A 21,755-nucleotide genomic window follows, 5' to 3' on the forward strand; every position below is an offset into this window, starting at 1 on the left:
GGCGGAAAGGGGGGGGGCTAGGGGGCTAAAGCCCCCCTTCGGTCTGCTGAGGGGGGGCTTAGCCCCCCCTCAGAATGATATCACACCGAAATTATCTTTCTTGAAGACCGTGATAAAGATCGAGATACTCTAATAGAACAGTCACTCTAATAAAGTATTCAGTGTGTAGCGAGCTATGTAAGGATTTTTATGTAGTTTATCAGCTAGAAATGGTAGCTGGTGAGGTGGAAAACTCTTATCAGTTGGTTGTGACCTTTTTTTTTTATTTATTTATTTTTGGTCTCACCTTACCGAACTATAGAAATAAGTCTGGGTCAGCCCAGCGGAGCCCCCCCCTCATATCAACTACTTCCTCCGCCGCTGACTGAAGGTCTGATATAATGTGTGATTGTAATGCTCATTAGCGTGTTGCCCCTAGTGGCAGACATGCCAACTCTCACGCATTAGGCGTGAGTCTCACTCTTTGGCTAGTAATCTCACGCTCTCTCGCCTAACCCTCTGTTTCTCACTCTTTCAGCTTATTTCTCACTCTTTCAGCTTAGTTCTCACTTATTTCTCACGCCTGATCTGCTTCGTAATTAGCCCTGTGCTTAAAATTGGGCAGACTTGTGCTTATTTTTGTACTTAGAACATGCTACTACCTTTTTTTTTTTTTTTGATCTTCTCTACCAAAAATCCTGCAGCTGCACTTGAATCTGGTCACACTGCTGGTAGTGTTTGAGGTCTCACTCCTAAAATTGTCAGAGGTTGGCATCTCTGCTAGTGGGCTTTGCTAATTAACAATAATAATAATTATAATAATAATAATGCTGAGCCATTGCACAAGCACTCACTGTAGGTAGATTTGCCACAGCGGTCAAAGGTCAAGGCCGCCAAAATCCTGCCAATTCAACGGTAAAGGGTAAAAGCTTTCAACCCACAATCGAAAAGTGCTGAAAGATCGTGGCTAAGTCACCTGCCAAAGTCTGAAAGGTCGAAAAAGGCTCTTAGTCACAGGTCAAAGCGAAATTTTGGCAAGTCAAGAATTTGACCGCGGTCGCAGGTGCCATGACTCTAGGCACAGCGCTTTATTATTGTACCTGTCAGTAGCACCATCCTAGGTCACGAATACGCGCCTCTATAAATGCATGAGGCTTGGTGAAATTTATCATTTCCATAATGCATACTTATATGATGGAGCTAGTTGTGGCGGCTGTGTTATCAGCCATCTTAGTATGCGGCGTTACTGTCTGGTGTTTCTGCTGCCGCAGAAACAGGCCAGCATCCACCCGTGAAGTGGACGGCAGTAGCAACAATGACGGCGGTGTCATCCCTTCGGCCACCACAGGGACTGTGACGACCGCTACTTACAGTGGACATTCTCCGGCTGCTAATGTACCAACCTCCCCACCAAAGGCTGCATCATTTGTCTCGTTCACCCCTGAGCAGTTTGCTCAATTATTGGGCAAATTAGATGAAGTCTTTGTGGGGAGTCGTAGTGAGCAGAGTGGTGACACTCAGCCACGCAAGCGCCACCCTTACAGGTATGAATTATTCAGGCTTAAAAGAGCAACTGTTTATATTCTGCAGAGGATACTACTCAAGGTCATCCACTGACCATAACAGTAGCAGCAGCAGCAGCAGCCGAAGGACCTGAAGGTACTATATTTGTTTTAATCGGACACTGGAGGGCTAGGGAATGTTCACCATCTATGACAAATAAACATGGGCAAAATTTTCCCTTGAACACGGAGGGGAGACATTTGTGACCCAAATTTGGAAGACATGTCTTAGTGTCACTCATGCTTGAAACAGTTATAATTTTCAATTCATTGTGTTACCCTAGGAAATCTGTCGGGGATGGCTCTCCCTGTTCAGTGAAAAAGTTTTCAGCATTTTGTAATGGAAAAGTTTGCTGAATGGTATAGCATCACTTATATTTTTAGCACCAACTTTAAGGCCTTAAAATGATTGGCAAAATTTTGCAGCTATTGGCAGGGGCAAAACAATAGTTTTATGAACTGTCCATACATTGCATTTTACTGGATTTCAGCTTTTACCAAGTGATTTAGTGCTGTGTTTATTTTTGGAAATGGTGATTCACTAAGCCCCAGCAATTATTACTGTGAATTTTACAATAGTGCATTATTTGGAATAATGCTGATGTTAATTTCAGGCGCCTGTGTTTTTATTGTTACTTGTTAGGAGAATTATGGAATCTTGTTATTGTTAACACTATTTACTTTGATGCAAGTAGCTAGTATGCAAGTTAATAATTGTAACATCATGTCCTACCGTTTAGTTTTAGGGGTTGCACTCCAAGATCACACTAAAATTTTACTTTTGGTGCAGTTACCAAACAGCATTTATGTTGTGTCTCCTGTATGTCAGGTCTAAGTTATGTGTCTGAGGCAGAATTAGGTACATTTCCAACCTACTATTTCAAATTACTACAAGACTGGTATGAAGTTCCTAACTTTATTCATTAGCAAGTTGTAAAGACACTAAGACTAAACTAAAACTCAGTACATTTAAGCCTTCAGAGAATCTAGAGTACAAGAATCAGCATTTGCAATTTCCATGAGTAGTGTTACATTACAAGTCCCTATATAGGGTATGGTGGGAACACTTGGGATTCAGAGTGGACCTAGAAAAAGAAATCGTGTGTAATTAGTGTATGCATGGCATGTTCTTATGTACTGTAAGTTTTAATAGTTTTCCAACACATTACAGTAGTTTCTCTTATAAATAATAGTAAAGTTTGTGTATAGTTACAACTTGGATCTTTGACCAACATGCCAAGTATGGACCATTATAGGTCTTTAGCCTTTAAGCCTTGCATATCTGTGTATAGGATAAGTCAGACCAAGCCACTTTGAATATGTGTCCATAATTTGATATTGTTGTGTGCTAACTTGCATTATAGTACCATGTCACTCTTTTTTTTGTCTCTGCAGAAGTGATCAAGCAGTAAAGCACAAAGAACATTTTAATGAAGTCTTTTTAGTACTTTTAAATAAATTTTTCTATATAATAATACACTGTGGAATAAAATATTGCACTGTGGCCACAATTGCAAGTTGTGGTACCAGACAGACAGTGATATAGTTATGTTATACTTGGGGCCTGTGCCTGATTGTCGGCTTTCCAACTGCAGGTTACGTTCCATTGTCAGGAAAACAATAGTTGAGCAACTAACTTTAATCTGTTGCACCTAATAAGTGAGCACCAAAGCTCCTCATCCCTATTGGGTTCATACACCTGTCTACAAAATTCCAAAGATAGCTCAAGCAACGCTACTGTCAGGAATGCATTCCAGAAAACATGCTAGTAATCTACTTTGGTCTAGAAATAATTTTGCGCTAATAAAATGAATGTTATACTTTGATAATTTTTAAATGCTTTATTAGAGTATACTTCAAGGCTCTGTAACAATACAGGTGACATTTCTATTATATTGTAATAAAAGTTAAGAAGGTTTGTGCCCTCTCTGTGCATTCATCATTTATTCAATTGTTAAAGTAAAGAGCAACAGAAGATCACATGTCACTGATCTGGTTGTTGGCAGGTCCTCCAGAGAGTAGATTTTGAAGGTAAGGCATCTGCTAAAATTAAAAAAAAACAAACAAAGCTATATAATGGCTAATTATCTTACAATCATTGTGTAATGGAAATTATTATATGCTTATTATAGTGGAGCCTGTAAAATAACAACACTTGAGGAACATGTTGGCCATTTGCTTTTCATGGTACATAACTAGTGCAAAGGGTTGACTTGAAAATCTTTGACTTGAACTGTTAGAGGCAAAGCCAAAGTACTGCAAAGGCTACTGATATATCATACAGCTTCCTGCAATTCCTTGTAAGGAAGCATTTTTTTCTAGCATTTATAGCAAGTATTTATCTAGTATTTATAACAATCTTAGATTCTATAGTCAGGGCTTTACCTCTATCATATACAAGAATGTGCAAGTACATGTGACAAGTAGGCAAGACCTGTAATTAAGAAAATTGAATATAAATTCAAATTATATGGTTATTGTACCTTGCACTGTGAATATATAATACATAATTGACAGGTCAGCTTTAGCCAGTTGAATATGTTCAACTGCCCAGGGGTCACCACGGGGAGGCACTGACCATGTACGCAGTGTTATAGTAATATAACACTACCAATGACCCCCACCACCTCCTCCACCACCACCACACTAATTAACATCATCTTGAGGATATGATGCTGATCATCATCTTGAGGATATGATGTTGATCATCATCTTGAGGATATGATGTTGATCATCATCTTGCAGTTGATCATCATCTTCATATGTTGACCACGGTGTTGATCATAGACATATTTGATCTACATCATCAGCACAATGGTGATCATCATCCTAGCATCATCACATTGAATTTGATCCTGATGTGCATCATGGTAATCATAATCCTGATCCTCATGGGGATAATCTTCCTGATTGTATCTCATCGAGATCATCAGCATATTTGCTATCTTGATCATTTTCCATGGTGAAATCATGACCAACATCATGCTCCACAACATTGATCATCATCAATGTCTATATACCTGCAATAAAGAAATATTATAGTAAGTTGTAGCTATACAGTTGTTGGCTCAATGCTCGTAATCCTCATGCTGTAAGATGTGATGTCATTGATGCTAGAGGAGATATTATGTACATTTTAAAACAAAATACTAAGGTGATGTGCACCATGGTGATCATCATCCTGGTCATCATCTTGATCATCATGAGAATAATCTTTTAGATTGTTCAAGGTGATCATCATCCAGATTGTCAGCATGTTTATGATCATCATATTTCCTATCTTTATCATCATTTTCCATGGTGAAGTCATGCCCAACATCACGCTCCGCAACATTGATCATATACCTGCAATAAAGAAATATTATAAGAAGTTGTAGCTACAGTTGTTGGCTCAATGCTGGTAATCCTTATGCTGTAAGATGAGATGTCATTGATGCTAGAGGAGATGATATGTGCATTTTAAAACAATAATTAATACTAAGGTGATGTGCACCTTTGGTTGTCAGTTTTCAGTATATCACCATGATCATTGCTATAGTCTTCATCTTGACAAACTGCAATTACACATTAATTATGATAGCAAGAAATTGAGAAGATAAACATTACCGATAAGCAATATGTCCTCTTTTCCTGCTTTTATAGTCCTACCAGCGACTGTGTGTTGTCTTATTTACCAACGTGTTAGGAACTACAATATAACAAACATTTACTGACATAACTGACATATTAAATTATTACACCACATTGTGACCAATGAAGACAAAATGATAATCATCAGGTTTAGGATATCCTACTTCATACAATGCACTGCAACTTGATACAATGCTTGTATTCAATAATGATCATAACCTACAACCTGCTGGCCACTCCACTGAAGTACAACATCATGCAGACTTTACATAGGATCTTCGTTGTAGCTTCTCCAAGGCATTGATTTAGGAAATTCATATTCTGTAAAACAGTATACAAATTATTAATTATCAAAACAACAGATTTTTACCTGTTACTCTCCAGAAACAAAAGGAGCGTATGCGACATTTCCAGGTACTCATAATCAAAACCTATTAACATACAATAAACAAAAGTTTGGAATACAATTAAATAACTTACATTCACTCAATCTTTTGCAAAGAAGAGAATGTAAACATCTTTGTCAGTATTTGGTGAATCAACCCTAGTCAATTGGGAGTCATTTGCTAATATCCAGCCTCTCTCTTGTTTATGATAGGAGGTGTAGTGCCCTGAAGTAGCACTAGGTCCATGATGGCAAATAACATTTTTTACTCTGTATCGTGTACCCTCCACCATCAGTGTAAAATGCATTACATCATCAACTGATACTTTCATTTTGTGCACATCACCTCCTCTGTAGATGTACAGTTTAAGTTGCACTACAATAAGATCACTAGCTTGTATCAGTTGTTGCCTAGATTCTAACACAGCACCTTCATCATTACAAGTGGTACAGTGTGAACCCTCTAGTACTACCCAACTTTGCATCATTGCAAACATACTGCTCAACGTAACATTAGTTGATGACCCCTCAGGAATGGTAAGAAGCAGTGACACATCATTTTGATTACTGGACGAAGTATATGGACAACTGGTACATCGTCTACTAGTTCTTGTTACCAGATTCAAGCAGTTTTCTATTGTTCTACAATACATACACATGTTAATCAAAAATTCTGATGCATCTTGCTGTCTTCGCACAGAAAATGGCGCTCCTAGCATTCGGCGTACTTGTCTACTAGAAAGCACTTCTGTTCTTGATGGATAATTGTATGAGTTGGATAAATCTTGTAGAGCTCTGTATCTACTGGCAATGAATGCACTTCTAAGAGCACCGTGCTGTAGGAGGGACTGTAATACAGAATTGGCATAACAGGATACACCATCTGTATTTTTGAAAGGCACACAGCTTTTAAATGATCTAGCAGTTACACCTGCTCTAGATGGTCCTGGTCCTGAGATTTTGGATCCGGCATGTCCTTTGGTGTTCTTAACAGTAAAATCTGTAGCTTTGTTTGCTGTGCCTACTCTAGAGGTTTTGAATTCAGTAGTATTCTTTACATGTGCAGAATCTGTAGTTTTGGTTGCTGCACCTGCTACAGAAGAACTGGATTCAAGACTTGCACTATTATTTGCAGTGGTGCTATTTGCTGCTTTCAAATCTATCATTGTAGGCTTTACATGTGGCTTGATAGGTTTAGGTGGCTTCACAGATTCTGGAGCCTTTACATGCTTTTTACTATGGCCGACTGCATCTTTTGGAGGTGGTACAGTAGATACAGCATGATAAAATAACAAATACACACCCTTTGAACCACGTGGCCAATTCTCTACACTGGTAGAAAGATCACTGCAATGTAGCCATTTTCCACTTATTGACAGTATAGCCTTGTACTCATACCCAGGTCGTGCTGAAGTAGCCACCTCACTAACTGCTGCCATTAACTTGTACTTTTGACCATCTATCAAAAATGTACTACTTGATACTGCAGTGACACTAGTCTTTCGTGGAAAAGTTTTACCTTTAATTATTGGGCATACATTCATTCTAAATACTAGCACACTGCCTGCTTTGATAATGTCCTTACGAACCTCTTCAATACCATGGCAGTCCTTGCATGCACTATCAGATTCCATCCACCCTAAAGAAAATTTCATTAGATCATCAAATTTTATACTTGTACATGATTCTGGAAAATGTAATTCTACAACATTTTCAGTCCATGTGTCCACATCTTTTCTACCACAATGTCGACATCTAGTGTGCACATTGACTGTATGATGCATTGGCAAGTGAACTTCAAAAGAAGTTACCATTATCAATATTAGAAACTTTAAAGCATCTTGAGAAGTAGATCCATCAAATGGACTGCCTAGCTCTTGACGTAATTCTGTGCAATCCAAAGTGGTGTCAGCATTGCTTACATACTGTCTGCACATACTTTTAATAGCTCCATCACATCCATCTAAGATCTCTCTACGCACAACTGGTGAAAATAGCACACACTGCATTACTGAGTTTGCATAACTGGATACACCATCTTTATTTACAAATCCTTTCCTTTTTAAAGTAATGGCTTGTGCTGCTGGTCTTTGAACTGCAGATGTCCATGGAATTGTGCACCACTGAATATCATCTACTTTTTTGGGTCTTTGTTTGGTGACAGAAAATTGTGCTAGAGTTGGACGATGCTTTAGCCTCAACCGGTTGTATTCAAGTATTGCTGAATCCAAGGCCTTGACAGACCTAGGATCAAAATTTATCAAATATAGGCCATCAAGTGATGTTACCCTAGACAAAGCCACATACGCCTGACCACAGCTGAACACTGTGTTTCCTATATCTGTTACTACATGCTTCAACGTAAGCCCTTGACTCTTGTGGATGGTGATGGCACTTGCAGCAGTTATCGGAAATTGTGATCTGATCACAAAAGCTCTGTCAAATACTTCAAATTTTGTACTCACTCTCTTTAACAAATGTTGTTGATTATTTTGAAATTTAATGGTTATTGACTCTACCTTGTTGGCTTTTTCAATACTACGCTGGATGGACTGCACTGTCCCAATAGCACCATTAACTAGACCCTGAGAAACATCAATATTACGGCGCAACATAACTTTACATCCAATCTTTACACGAATGATGTTCTCTAATCCTGCAGTTTGGGTGCAGTCTTCACTGTATTTGGTCAACTTTGCCTTTACTTTCTGCAAAATGGATCGTGAACAGTCCACACTGTCTTCCGCTACAAGTTTGTACTCTTCACCTGGTAGACGGCTTAAAACTTCAACATTGATTTCTGTACACATGCTCCTAGTAGGTAGCAAGCAAACAGTGTCTTCTGGAAGCTTTAGGAGCTCATCTACAACTTCTTTCATTCTCCCACTAATTGAAGGACTCTTAAAGGATAACCTGCGCTGATTAAGAGTTTTTATATCTTTTGCAGTAAGTTTTCCCAGTCTAACTCTTCCCAACATTTCTGTGAGCTGGCTATTATCTCTTTGGCGCATGTTGATAACTAGCTCATCATATTCAAAGAGCGGCTGCCATATGTCCACACCACCTGGAGAGTCTGTATGCTTGTGAACAGTAGCACTAGTAAGTGTAGAATACACAGGCTGCTCAAAGACTGGTGGTAGCTGTAACAAATCACCAAATACTAAAATATTCTTGCATCCAAACCAACCATTATTTATGTCACCTGTGTTAAATATTTCTGTCAATCTTAGATGAATAAACAGTAGGGTGACATGGCTGACCATCGAGACTTCATCTACAATTAAAAGCACCAATTGTTGTAGCTTCTGTCTGACAATCTTAATGGCTTCATCTGATAGTGAACGATACTTAGGTGTCTTGCCATGTTCAACAGGCAGCTGTAGTAAGCGATGAATCGTTAGACCATTCACATTGAATGCAGCGATTCCTGTAGGTGCTGTGATAGCAGCATGCTTTTCCAATGAGGAATGGATCCATGCTTTCAAAGTTTTTATCAAGAAACTTTTACCTGTACCACCACAACCACTAACAAACATACGTAGTGGTTGTGGATGATTTGATATTGTTGAAGAATGCTGGGCTTGCAAATGAGTGCTCACCCTATCAAACACCCTTCTTTGATCTTCATTTAAACTTTCAATCATGGACTCCACATCAACGATGTCTTCATTAGCCACCACTTCCTCGAACTCAGCCATCGCATCCTGGGCTTCAGTATGTGTGTGCAGTAGTGGATCAGGTGCATGAACTTCTGTAGTGCCGTCCTCCTCTTGCTCCATTTCAGTTCGTCGCTTGTCAATCTGTTCCCTGGCAATTTCATCTCGTTTGTGCATCTGCTGTAGTCGATTGTGATAGTTTACAGCATCCGGTAACTGCTCCTGACAATTTTCAAACTCACTTTGGAAACTTTCACTGCTACCAATCAAAGTTTCACTATTTCGCCAAGGCTTGAACAAAAGGAGTATTGCATAATAATACTTCTCTACCTCCTGGTCTATGTTATGTTTGTAATGATTAATTAAGTAAGGCCTTGTTCTTTTTTTCAAAAAACCATCTTTAAAAGGATAGTACGTTGCTAAACGAATTGGTTCTGCTTGAACCAAGTCATAATAAGCTAAAAAATCATAAAGACACACATTGTCTAGTTGCTCTGGTCTGTTGGGGTAGTGCGAGTCTACCCATGAAGGGAAAAATATGTCAGATGACTCACCTTCCAGTCCTTCTATGATGGACTTTTCTTTCAACCGCCTGCTACGCACCATATTAACATCAACCCACCGGATTGTGGTATTTTGATCAGTAATAAAGAGCGGTATTCCAAGAAGTGTGTCGCATGCTTCCAAAGCACCACACTCTCGATGTGATATGGATTTCATTGCAAAATTCCATAATTTACTTGTGATAGATTTGGTAGATTTATTTATGTCATCAAATTCTTGAAGGGCATGGCTTTTTTCTGGTTTTGTACAGTACTTGGTACAATACCAGTTAAGAACAGATGAATTCTCACCAATAAATTGAATATCCATGTTTCCCTGCCATGCGAGTAGCATGGCTGGGTTATAGTCATTGATGCGCATTTCATTTGCAGTGCGTGGTAGATCATAAAGACGAGAATTAGTCTTTAAGGATTTTCTTCCAGCAACAGCATCTACCACATTTCGGAGCACAAAATTTTCACGCTGAGGCCTTGGATAGCCAAACCTACATACCTTTTTTACTCCTGCATTAGTCTTCTTACTGCGTAAACAATAATCATTGCACTTATGTTGCTGAAATGTAATCACTCGTTCATATAGTGTTGGGCTGAGTGTACTGTCAGGGATGTGACAGGTGACATACTTGGTTACAAATTTGCATATTTCCTCTTCTGTGCTTTCACCAATTATTGGTGCTCCTTCTACCCATGCCTCAGCATGACTGTGTTGCAATCCTCTCCCTTGGTATTCACGGTTTGCACCAAGAGCACAAACAGGACCCAAAGGCTGGCTGTCACTTAGAATGAAATCATAAATTGCCTTGTATTTATTGTCAATAAATCTACTACTGGACACTGGGTCAGTGGCAATCATCTCAGCTATAGACATGTCAGCAAAACTGGGGTTTACAATTTTTAAATAAGCACAAAGATCCTCCCATAACCATTCACCAGGGTTTAAAGTAATGAACCATGTAGGAGGACCATAATGAAATGCCATACAATTAAGATCATTTCGATGTCTGGTCCAAAATGACTCAGTATTTCTAACACGTGCAAATATTGTTGTTAGGTTTCCTTCTAGCTCTTCAGATGACAACATTTCTAGACAGCGGGCAGCTGTCAGCCTTTCACTTGGCCTAATCACCTTTAGCTTATGGTAAATACCACTTGCTATTTGTCGCAGTATTGTTTGATTATTCAAGTAAAAGATCAACTGTTGGTTAATCCTGAATCGTGGATCACGTGATTGCAAAATGCACTTCACATACTCTGCTGCGCTTAATGGCACCTCTCGTTGACACCTCTGTCCACCAATTCCATGTGGGTATAAATCTGGAAAACACAACATATCCAAGTTTTTCATACGACTATCAATAGGGGCTTCATTTACTTTAAGCATTTGGTATAGTGCTGTGGCCTTCTTGTTTTCCCTTGGGGCATGCAATGGATTAATGGTATACTGCTCATAGTAAGATTGCTCCTCATGTTCAGCAATTTCTTCTACCATAGCCTCTCCAGATGTTGAAAGTGGTTCTCCATAAGAACCTTCATCAATTCGGTTACCGATATCTAGTTCTTCTGGAGCTCCAGGAAGCTGAATTAAAGCATACAGGGGATTGATTTCCTTGAGCTTTAGTAGGGCGTTGTAAACTTTATTGACATCTACAAGGTCCTGCCATATAACATTAGATTTACTAGGTAAACTTCGTATTAAAATGAAAAGTTCACCATGATCTGGAAGAGCTTGTTGTGGGTCAGGCAATCTGTTTAAAGTTTCTTCAATTGGTAATGGCAAGTGGAACGTAGTGCCAATAACCTTCTGAATTTTGTGGCTGGCAGGCAACTGTCTTTTTGCAACTGTACCCATTCTATTGACAGTTTGAAAACATTTAGCTCTTTGTATTAATATTTTTTCAAATGCATTTAGTTCTAATATCTCTTGTGGAATGTCTCCAAACTGCAGACCATTGAGTATGCACCTTGGTGGTAATTTTCCTTGCCTAAAGTGGTTTAAGCAATATTTGCATATAAATCCTTCAGGCAGTCCATCATTGTGCTCTGGTCTGTGCTCATTATAATCCATCAAGGCATGCCACTCACAGCTGTTGGGCAAAATGCGTAGACTACCCAAGTGTGAACAATCCCGTCGGTAGCACAACTTGTCACATGATATGCAAGGGTACTTTGCAAAATCCAGACACCTTTCACCGAACTTCTCATAAGCTGCCTTGTGTTGTTCATAAATTTGAGTTTCACTCAATGGCTGGTTGTCTATTGGAAACTGTCTCAATCGATTGCTCTTAGCAATGTCGGCAATCTCAGACAGTTTTTCCAGATCTCCGTGTTGTAAGGCATGTTCAATATCTACAATCTTTCTATCATGCCTGCGGACTTCATACAACATTTGCACTACATGTCGAATGTCTGGAAAATGAGGTGCCAGCATACGCAAGTACAACATAGGAGAATGACAAGGGGGAGATGCTGTATAACACTGCAATGGATGACCTTGAAGTAGCTCGTCTTTTGTTAACTGATTGGTGCAATCGTCTATATGCTGGATGTACCTGCGAGCAGTATTAGGTGCACATTCAGTTATCTTACAATATATGCTCTGAAGTTTATCCTCGATTATTTCTGATTCTTCCACTTTGCACCATGGTGGGTCATAACAACATTCCCATGTTGAAACATCCTTCCCTGCAAGGTTGTACGTGTTTGTGTATCCTGGAAATTGCTCACACTTTAAACTGCCATCTTCATTAAATGCATCGTGATTGTAGGTGGCCTGAGGAAAAAATGCCTCAGTATTACTTGTGTGCAAATTGATACCAAGGAGTGATGTAGAGTCCATAAGGACCTCATTGGATATCTTGCAAAGAGAGGCCTCTAAATTATTCTTTAGTCTATTAAAAGACTTCATAAATTGATGTTTGAAGAAACTAAGCTGTTGCATACCACATTTAACTAGCAACTGTGCCTTAACCACGTTTGCTGCTCTGTTCCTTATACCCATTGTTCGAACTAGCTTTTCCACATACTCAGACGCAGTACCACGATGATTACCTTTACGCTTAAAAATACGATTGTACTTTTTGCACACACCTAGAGCAATAAAAGAAACATATTTTCTCTCTGCTGCTTTGTGCAAAATTTCACTTCGGTGCCTTTCATATCGCTGTGCTGCTCTCTTCTTAGCTGGCAGTGGATTTTCAGCGTATTTCTCACGTCTGATGCATCGACTATGATCAATGTTAGTATGATATGTTGATAATGCCCGACATCTCACTGCAAATGGATTAAGGTGGTACTTTGCCAATATTCTCTTGATAACAGGCTTTGGGTAGCTCTGATATGCACTACGCACTTTACATCTTTTAGCAAATGGGTTACTACTATAAGCATTGCGTAGCCTTTGCTTCACTGGTGAAGGATGCAAGGCATAATTTTTACGCATCCTTTTCTTCACAGGTGAGGGATTTGAACTGTAACTTTTGCGCATCCTTTTCTTCACAGGTGAAGGATTTGAACTGTAATGTTTGCACATCCTTTTCTTTACAGGTGAGGGATTTGAACTGTAACTTTTGCGCATCCTTTTCTTCACAGGTGAGGGATTTGAACTGTAACTTTTGCGCATCCTTTTCTTCACAGGTGAGGGATTTGAACTGTAACTTTTGCGCACTCTTTTCTTCACAGGTGAGGGATTTGAACTGTAACTTTTGCGCACTCTTTTCTTCACAGGTGAGGGATTTGAATTGTAACTTTGGCGCACTCTTTTCTTCACAGGTGAGGGATTTGAACTGTAACTTTTGCGCACTCTTTTCTTCACAGGTGAGGGATTTGAACTATAACTTTTGCGCATCCTTTTCTTCACAGGCGAGGGATTCAAAGTGTAATATTCACGCATTCTTCTCCGTTTAGGAGAGGGTTGAGATGCATATGCTTCCTGTACTTTCATACGCTTTAACATAGGATCTTTAGAGTACTCTTCTTTACGCTTTTCAGTTATTAATTCTCTGTTGGCAAAATAGAATTGTCGCATACGTTCCTTTAATGGAGACTTGTTACTCTGGTAGTAATCTGACTTTGATCTTCGCTGGCTGGGAGAACTCAGATACCTTAAACGTCTTTGCAAATTAACTTTTTGCTTCCTTTTCTCCCATGATTTTACATTGTCTGCTTCACTTTGTTCTGATTGATTGTCGATGTCTTCATGCTTATTATTGTCCTCTTTCTCAATATGCTGCTGTTGTCTATTCTGTCTACGTTTTCGAAGTTTACTCACCATTCTGATTTCTTATAAAATGAAATATAAATACAATAAAAACTGATCTAATGCACTCAACAATGGGATTATACATAGGTATGTAGGTAAGTAGGTATCAATGTATGGATGCATGCATGCATGCATGCATGGATGCATGTATGTATGTATGTATGTATGTATGTATGTATGTATGTATGTATGTATGTATGTATATATGTATGTATGTATACATGCACACATGTAGATATTATCCATGTACATATGTACATATACAAATACACATAAACACACACACGCATTGCATACAAATGCACACACATCCACATAAGCATGCACGTCACACGCACCCATCCATACATGCATGCACGCACCTATACACACAATCATGCACCCACAAACACACACACACACTAATGCACACACACACACACTAATGCACACACACACACACTAATGCACACACACACACACTAATGCACACACACACACACACCCATATCACACACAGAGTCACAAACGCATGAACACACACACACATTGCATGCACGTGCGCACACATCCACGTATGCATACAAATGCACACGCATCCACGTATGTACGCAACTCGCATCCACACACGCATGCATCCATCCACCCACACACACATGCACCCACAAACACACACACACTCACCCACACACACACACTTACACACACACACATGCACGTACGCACGCACCCACACACTACACACACACCTACTCATTCATGCTAGTGCAAATGCATACACGCACCTAATCATCCATGCGCATGCAAATGCATACACACACCTACTAATCCATGCGCGCTCAAACGCATACACACAGTCACGCACACACATAGTCACGCACACACAGAGTCATGCACACACATGGTCATGCACACACATAGTCATGCTCACACATGGTCATGCACACACAAGGTCACGCACACACAGAGTCACGCACACCCACAGTCACGTACACCCACAATCATGCACACACACACACAGTCATGCATGCACACAGTCATGCATGCACACAGTCACGCACCCACAGGGTCACGCACACAGAGTCACACAGTCACGTACACACAGAGTCACACACAGAGTCATGCACGCACGCACGCACGCACCCACACCCACACTCACTCACACACGCATACTCATCCATGCGCGCGCACATGCATACACACACAGACACACAGACACACACACACACTAGTACACACACCAGCACACACACTAGTACACACACACACACACACACACACACACACACACACACACACACACACACACACACACACACACACACACACACACTAGTACACACACACACACTAGTACACACACACACACACACACACACACACACACACACACACTGGTACACACACACACACACGCACACACACACACACACACACACACACACACACTAGTACACACACATACACTAGTACACACACACACACACACTAGTACACACACACACACTAGTACACACACACACACACACACACTAGTACACACACACACACACTAGTACACACACACACACTAGTACACACACACACACACACACACACACTAGTACACACGCACACACACACATACTAGTACACACACACACACACACTAGTACACACACACACACATACTAGTACACACACACACACTAGTACACACACACACACACACTAGTACACACACACACACACACTAGTACACACACACACACACACACACACACTAGTACACACACACACACACTAGTACACACACACACACACACTAGTACACACACACACACACACTAGTACACACACTACACACACACTAGTACACACACTACACACTAGTACACACACACACACTAGTACACAACACCACACACTAGTACACAACACCACACACTAGTACACACACTACACACCACACACCACACACCACACACACACACACACTAGAACACACACAGAAAGTAGAACATACTCACAGTAGAACACACACATACGCACGCACGCACGCACGCACAAGCACACACATGCACACACTACACATGAACAGACACATGCATTAAATAGAGCAAACCATTCAACTACAGATGCTCAGATACAGACACATGCATTAAATAGAGTAAACCATTCAATCAGCATCCCTTAGCATTAGAGATTGCTACTACTTTAGACAAAAATCGCCACATCAGCTAGCGTAAGTCGCCAATTATCAGCAGGTACCAATTATCAACACTAGTAAAGTATAGTGGCTAAGGAGGTTGCTCAGTACCACAATGGGCTGTTATACTAAAGCATTTCTTACAATAGTGATTTTTTGTTATTAAATAAAGTGTTGTACAAGCTTTGCTGGTTGTTAACCATGGAATTCTATAAAAATAATTATATATTGGAAACCAATATGCTTTTGTGTGTAGCCTGAATATCTCTCAAATGGCTGGCCTCATCTTCATAAAACTTCAGTGTAATGGAATTATCCAAGGACTGCACCTCCCATAATATTTTTTACAAACAACCAACATGGCATCATGAAATTAAATCGCCAATAATTGGTACAAAATAGACATTGCAAATTTCCTTATAACAAGATGATTACTCATGCGAGATAATTAAATTTGGAGCACTAAAAGACAAAGTACTGCTCTGTTAAATGGTCAAACTGGAAGTTCATACATGATTAAGGAATCAGTTGCATAATGAAATTGCCGATAATTTACAAATTATACTACTACTACCAAGGATATTTCTAACAAAGAGGTGACACACAGGCACTTACTGTAGGTAGCTCTACAACCACAGTCAAGTGTAAGTCAAAGATCAAGATCACCAAATTCATGCCAAGTCAAAAGGCCAAGGGTAAAAATTTCCAGCCCACAATCAAATAGTATTGAAATACCATCGCTAAACCACTGGTCAGATTGAAAAAGGCTTGTAGTCACAAAGTTTTGGTTGAAAAGATTCTGACTGTGGGTGTAGATCTACCTATGTAACACCCCATTGACAAAGTTCTCCTTCTTTGCTAACAACAATCCTGCATATCATGTGACTGAAATTATAAAACATATGACAGGAACTTTGAAGTATTAACTGTACTCTAAATTTCTGTGTTAGATGCATTCTATTTAATACCCATTCGCACTAGCAAGTTGACCTTACACTTATTTAGTACCGCTTACGTCAATGTTATTGAGCTAGTCCCCGAAGTAAATCCTCAGGTCCAAAGAAAACTCCACTGAGTACGGCGGTAGCACTCGTAATCCAGCCAAATGGGCAGTCGCGAAGTGAAATCCGACTCCTATACAAAAACACTAATGAACACAATGGGAAATAGTTGAACGAATTCATTACCTGACTGAATCTTAAGTGCGGGGCGACACTAACACTCTTGTTGAGTTCTCCGAGCAACTGCTTTAACGAACGCAAAACCTTTCAGCCGTATTCGATAACCTTGCTCAGATATTCTGCTGATAACCTTCACCGTTAGTGTACAGATGCGTACACTGTCGATCGACCTATCAACTGGCAAACTTCTGAAGGAAAATTTAGGTTTTGTAGGGCGCTTGTGTAGATTAAGCGCTTAAACTTTAAGGCTAAAATGCGCTAATAACTAAGGCAGAAATCCGTCACGATTAAAGATTGTTCCGCTCTAATTGTTCGGGATCAGAGTGCCGATACCCTGACGAAGTGACCCGACTAGTGTTGTTCAATGTGTGGAGCATTTAATTCGAAGTCTGATTGGGTTTCACTAGACCGACCAGCTGGTAAGTATACTGAGCTACGTCCAGGGTCTTAGTGTTATTGAATAGCTATCATAGGGCTACAAAAGTCACTATTCTATGTAACTATCATAGTGATTATTGCATCTAATTTATGTATGTGTATGTATGTAATTGAATTTTTTCAGTGAGTAGCAAGCATTAATTTTATGTTAAAAATAATAAACAAGCAAAATTACAAATAACAACACACAAAGAGACTAATACTTAAGATTGAAATAAATGAACTGATCCTACTCTCTGCATACACTAGGTAAATAGTTGCAGATTCTTTGAGACCATAGGGAAGATCTAGAACCCCTCAAACAAGTGATGGCTGCCCAGAGTAGGGAAAAACTCAGTTTACATCTTAACCAGTACAGGGTCTTGCTGTAAGATTGCCCACTTTTTTCTGACAGCAGAGTGGCTATTCTCTTGTACACCACTGTGGCCAAAGGACCCATGCCTCCAGTGCATGAAAACACTAAAGGAGAAAATACCCCATGCTCTACTTCACTGATCCTCTCTTCATATTTTCTCTTCTTCTCTAACTTCGCACACCTGTAACACTGGGGTAAAGATACTGAACAGTGTGTGTGAGTAAAAGGATTAAACACCTTGACATCAAAAGCTTTCTGACCACGTTCCCAAAAGCAGTGATGTCTCGAAGCTCTTTGTGACGAATTGTAGGGAGACCACCACATGGGCAACAAAGAGCATGCTCAACAGAGAATTGCTTGCCACACACACAATTGGAAGGCAACAGTGGTGGTCGCCAGCCATATTGAAGGCACAAGGGAGCAAGAAAAGCATCTTTGTGCAGACAAAAACCATGTTCAGTTAGAGGTAGAGCAGTCACCCAGCTGGAAGAGCATGTAATTGAATGGGTGTACAGGCTTCTAAGCGTCAACACAATTCACATCATAATCATAATCAAACAAAAGTAATAAAGAATTAAATTTTATGTATATAGCTATGGTGTGCCAGTTAGGGATGCGGCGCTTATGCCGGCAAATTTTCGGGCATAATAGGTATGTGTGGGAATCAGGAATTATGCTAGCATTTTGAGGTGATTATAAAGCTTTAACAGTAGGAAAATCTGCAGATAATGATTGCACAATTCCATTAAAAAAAAGAGATACTGTAATAGAGCAGTCAGAAACTCTAATAGAACTGTCACTGAATATTATTTACTCTAATAAAGCAGTCACATTGAAATTAAAATACTCTAATACAGCAACCAGCTAAAGAATTCAAGACTTTTGGAAGTTTAAACATCAATGAAAATGGTCTGATACAGCAATAAACTAGCCAAATACGGTGGCATAATTTTGGGAATAATGGGCAATTCTCAAAAGCATAATGCTCACTTTTTGGAGCATAATAACCTCATGCTTCTAGTGCCAGTTTTCCTCAGTAGCTAGCAGCCGTAGTCTGACGTTTTGAGTCATCATGTGGTGCAGCTCTGAGATTGAGATCTCTCATGTAGCTAATGAAAAGATCATGATTTGTGTCTATTTTTTCCGCTTTGCCGGAGCCGGGCGAAATAAAGGTAGAGATGTATTACAGCTTAGTATTATTGAAGTACACTGAGTTCTTAAGGAAAAACTTGTATTGGCAAAAATCCATGACAATTACATTATAATGGAGCTAACTATAAGCTAACTATATATACCTTGCTGTAAGAGTGCAATGTGGAGTTGATAAAAACTTCAGATGTGGTGGAGACTGAGGGTTTCCACTGGATAGATATGGATTAGTGTTGTTTCAGTTAACTATAATAACTAAAACTAAAAATACTTTTAGTAAGACATATATGTTTTAGGTAACTAAAACTAAAAGCAATTCCATAATTATAACTAAAACTCTAAATCTACAGCTAAAATACAACATAATAATTATTTACCAACACTAAATCTAAAACTAAAAAGAATTGAGAAAAATAACCATAAAACTGTAACTAAAACCAAAAGATTTTCACTAAACAACTAAAACTAGAACTAGCTTTTTATAATTTTACTAGCACTATAGCTATAATTAAAAGATTTTCACATTTTAAACTAAAACTATAACTAAAACAACACAGAAAATATAACTGTAACTAAATCAATCACTAAAAGGAATTAGGAAAGATTACTAAAACTAAAATTATTGATGAAACTGGCCATGACTATAACTAAAACTAAAATTCCTTACTAAAACAACACTGCTATGGATGATATTTACAGTGTTTATGTTTTCAACAAAGCCTCACCAGTTTTGGAGCTGCTATTGAGCAGCCCATAGATGGATATACTGTTTAGTCCTACTGCATTCACTTAATGATTATGAATGATTTGGTCATAGAATGTTGAACAGCATCCTGAATATCGTATTATATGAATATCCCATATATTGTATAAAAATAATGCACTTGACAGCTGAGCCCTACTTACAACTACATTACATGTTCTCTCTATTAGTGAATATTAGTTATGTAGATTGAAAATAATATTGTGCTTGATGTTTGTTAAAGTTTCATTATCGCTATAAAGGTGATATCAATAATCATATAACGAACAATGCTACTTTATCTGTACAACGTATAGTTTATGTAGGTGTGTGTCAAGTTTTTTTTACGTATGTTGTATGTATGTTGAGGAAGCACCCTTGTACAGACTTAGCCTTTTGGTTCAGCCATGATGTATACAGCTTGGCAGCATCCAGTTTGGTAGCTATGCATAGATATCATATCTTTTTCTTTTTGCTTTTTCTACAAGAACAAATAGAAACACCATCAAATAAATGAATTCCAATATTTATGCATACATACCACATCTTTTTCTTTGCTTTTTCTATACCAGAACAAATAGAAACACCATCAAATAAAATTCCAATGTTTATGCATAATATTATAGATACTATATCTTTTCCTGTGCTTTTTTCTACAAGAACAAATAAAAACACCATCAAATAAATGAATTCCATTATTATTACACAATGAACTAAAAACTTGTAAGTAATTTGAACTGCATGCATGCATGTGTAGCTACACACTGAATGTCCTAATAGGGTGACTGTTCTATTAGAGTATCTCGATCCTGCTTTTACTACACGTAGTTCGCTTTCGAATCATAACCAAGTGGTTTGTAATCCGATTCTTCTGTACCACTGTAAAGAACGTCTATGATGATTATTCCAGCTACATACCAATTTTCAGCTCAGTGCTCTAAGCGGTTTGCCTGGTATACGTGAAAACTAATAGTTTTTTTATTCATAAAAATCGATCGCGTAATTTTGACACAGGTTGGGTTTTGTGTCATATCTCCATGGTCTTTATCTCGATTCATTTCAAACCACAAAAAGGCACTCCTACGATGGTTACTCCATCTACATATCAATTTTCAACTGATTCCTCCAAGGCGTTTACCCTGTAGGCGTGACAGACCTTCGACCTTATTTTACGCAAATAATCGGTCATAACTCCGTGAATGTTCATCGGATTGCTACCAAAGTTGGTACGGAGATCCGCCGTAATGAGCCCTTTAAGTGTGCCAAATTTCAGCCCAATCCGAGCACGCATTCGTGTGTTATGGCGAATTTTGCGAAGTGTGCGAAATGAAGAAGATGAAGAAGAAGAAGAAGAAGAAGAAGAAGAAGAAAAAAACGAAGAAATTAAAACGAAATTTTGTTCGCTCGTATCTCGGAAATGGCTGGAGCGATTTTCTTCAAATTTGGTATGTAGACTCCCCTAACTGGGCGGCACGTCTCTAGCAAATTTGGTTCCAATCGGATAAGGAATCACAGAGCTACATAGGTGTGAAAATTGCGTTTTCTTTCTTCCTGTTAATATACTCACGGTGTGGCGCGCCGGCTTCTTGGGCCGCACGACACACTATCGTGTGTCTTGATTCTCACTTCTTGCCTGCATGTAAAGCAAAATGCTATAAGTTTCAGTGATTTAGTTGTAACATCAAGACAC

General features: G+C 39.1%; 2 protein-coding genes and 1 long non-coding RNA gene across 4 annotated transcripts; 2 read left to right on the forward strand and 1 right to left on the reverse strand.

The window, feature by feature from the left end:
• The first annotated feature begins 1,165 nt into the window (after positions 1 to 1,165).
• On the forward strand, positions 1,166 to 3,018 carry LOC136264632 (uncharacterized). The gene is made up of 3 exons (XR_010705251.1): positions 1,166 to 1,523; positions 1,570 to 1,638; positions 2,937 to 3,018. It is a non-coding gene; the product is annotated as an uncharacterized lncRNA (long non-coding RNA).
• A 338-nt stretch (positions 3,019 to 3,356) lies between these two features.
• Positions 3,357 to 17,568, reverse strand: LOC136263334 (uncharacterized). Of its 2 annotated transcripts, none has more exons than XM_066057852.1 (10): positions 17,388 to 17,568; positions 17,216 to 17,334; positions 5,652 to 14,053; positions 5,542 to 5,602; positions 5,148 to 5,492; positions 5,035 to 5,095; positions 4,707 to 4,977; positions 4,025 to 4,654; positions 3,927 to 3,975; positions 3,357 to 3,581 (listed from the first exon to the last, which is right to left on the reverse strand). In XM_066057852.1, the coding sequence occupies exon 3, from the start codon at positions 14,043 to 14,045 to the stop codon at positions 5,658 to 5,660; it is 8,388 nt and encodes a 2,795-aa protein (XP_065913924.1). In that variant the 5' UTR covers positions 14,046 to 14,053; positions 17,216 to 17,334; positions 17,388 to 17,568; the 3' UTR covers positions 3,357 to 3,581; positions 3,927 to 3,975; positions 4,025 to 4,654; positions 4,707 to 4,977; positions 5,035 to 5,095; positions 5,148 to 5,492; positions 5,542 to 5,602; positions 5,652 to 5,657. The 2 variants fall into 2 exon arrangements, with proteins under 2 accessions (XP_065913924.1, XP_065913923.1); XM_066057851.1 differs by having other exon boundaries at positions 3,357 to 3,584.
• Positions 14,145 to 17,275, forward strand: LOC136264749 (putative per-hexamer repeat protein 4; the record flags this gene model as incomplete). Its single annotated transcript, XM_066059522.1, has 3 exons — positions 14,145 to 14,240; positions 14,555 to 14,615; positions 17,151 to 17,275. Coding segments are annotated over 3 exons (282 nt in total), but the record flags the coding sequence as incomplete, so codon positions are not given.
• Positions 17,569 to 21,755: the final 4,187 nt, after the last annotated feature.

The sequence above is a fragment of the Dysidea avara genome, chromosome 8 (assembly GCF_963678975.1).
Source record: "Dysidea avara chromosome 8, odDysAvar1.4, whole genome shotgun sequence".
Taxonomy (NCBI): Eukaryota; Metazoa; Porifera; class Demospongiae; order Dictyoceratida; family Dysideidae; genus Dysidea; species Dysidea avara.

What these genes read in the sequence shown, in the direction of transcription:
- LOC136263334 (XM_066057852.1), bottom strand. Translation starts at nt 14,045, where the DNA reads ATGGTGAGTAAACTTCGAAAACGTAGACAGAATAGACAACAGCAGCAT.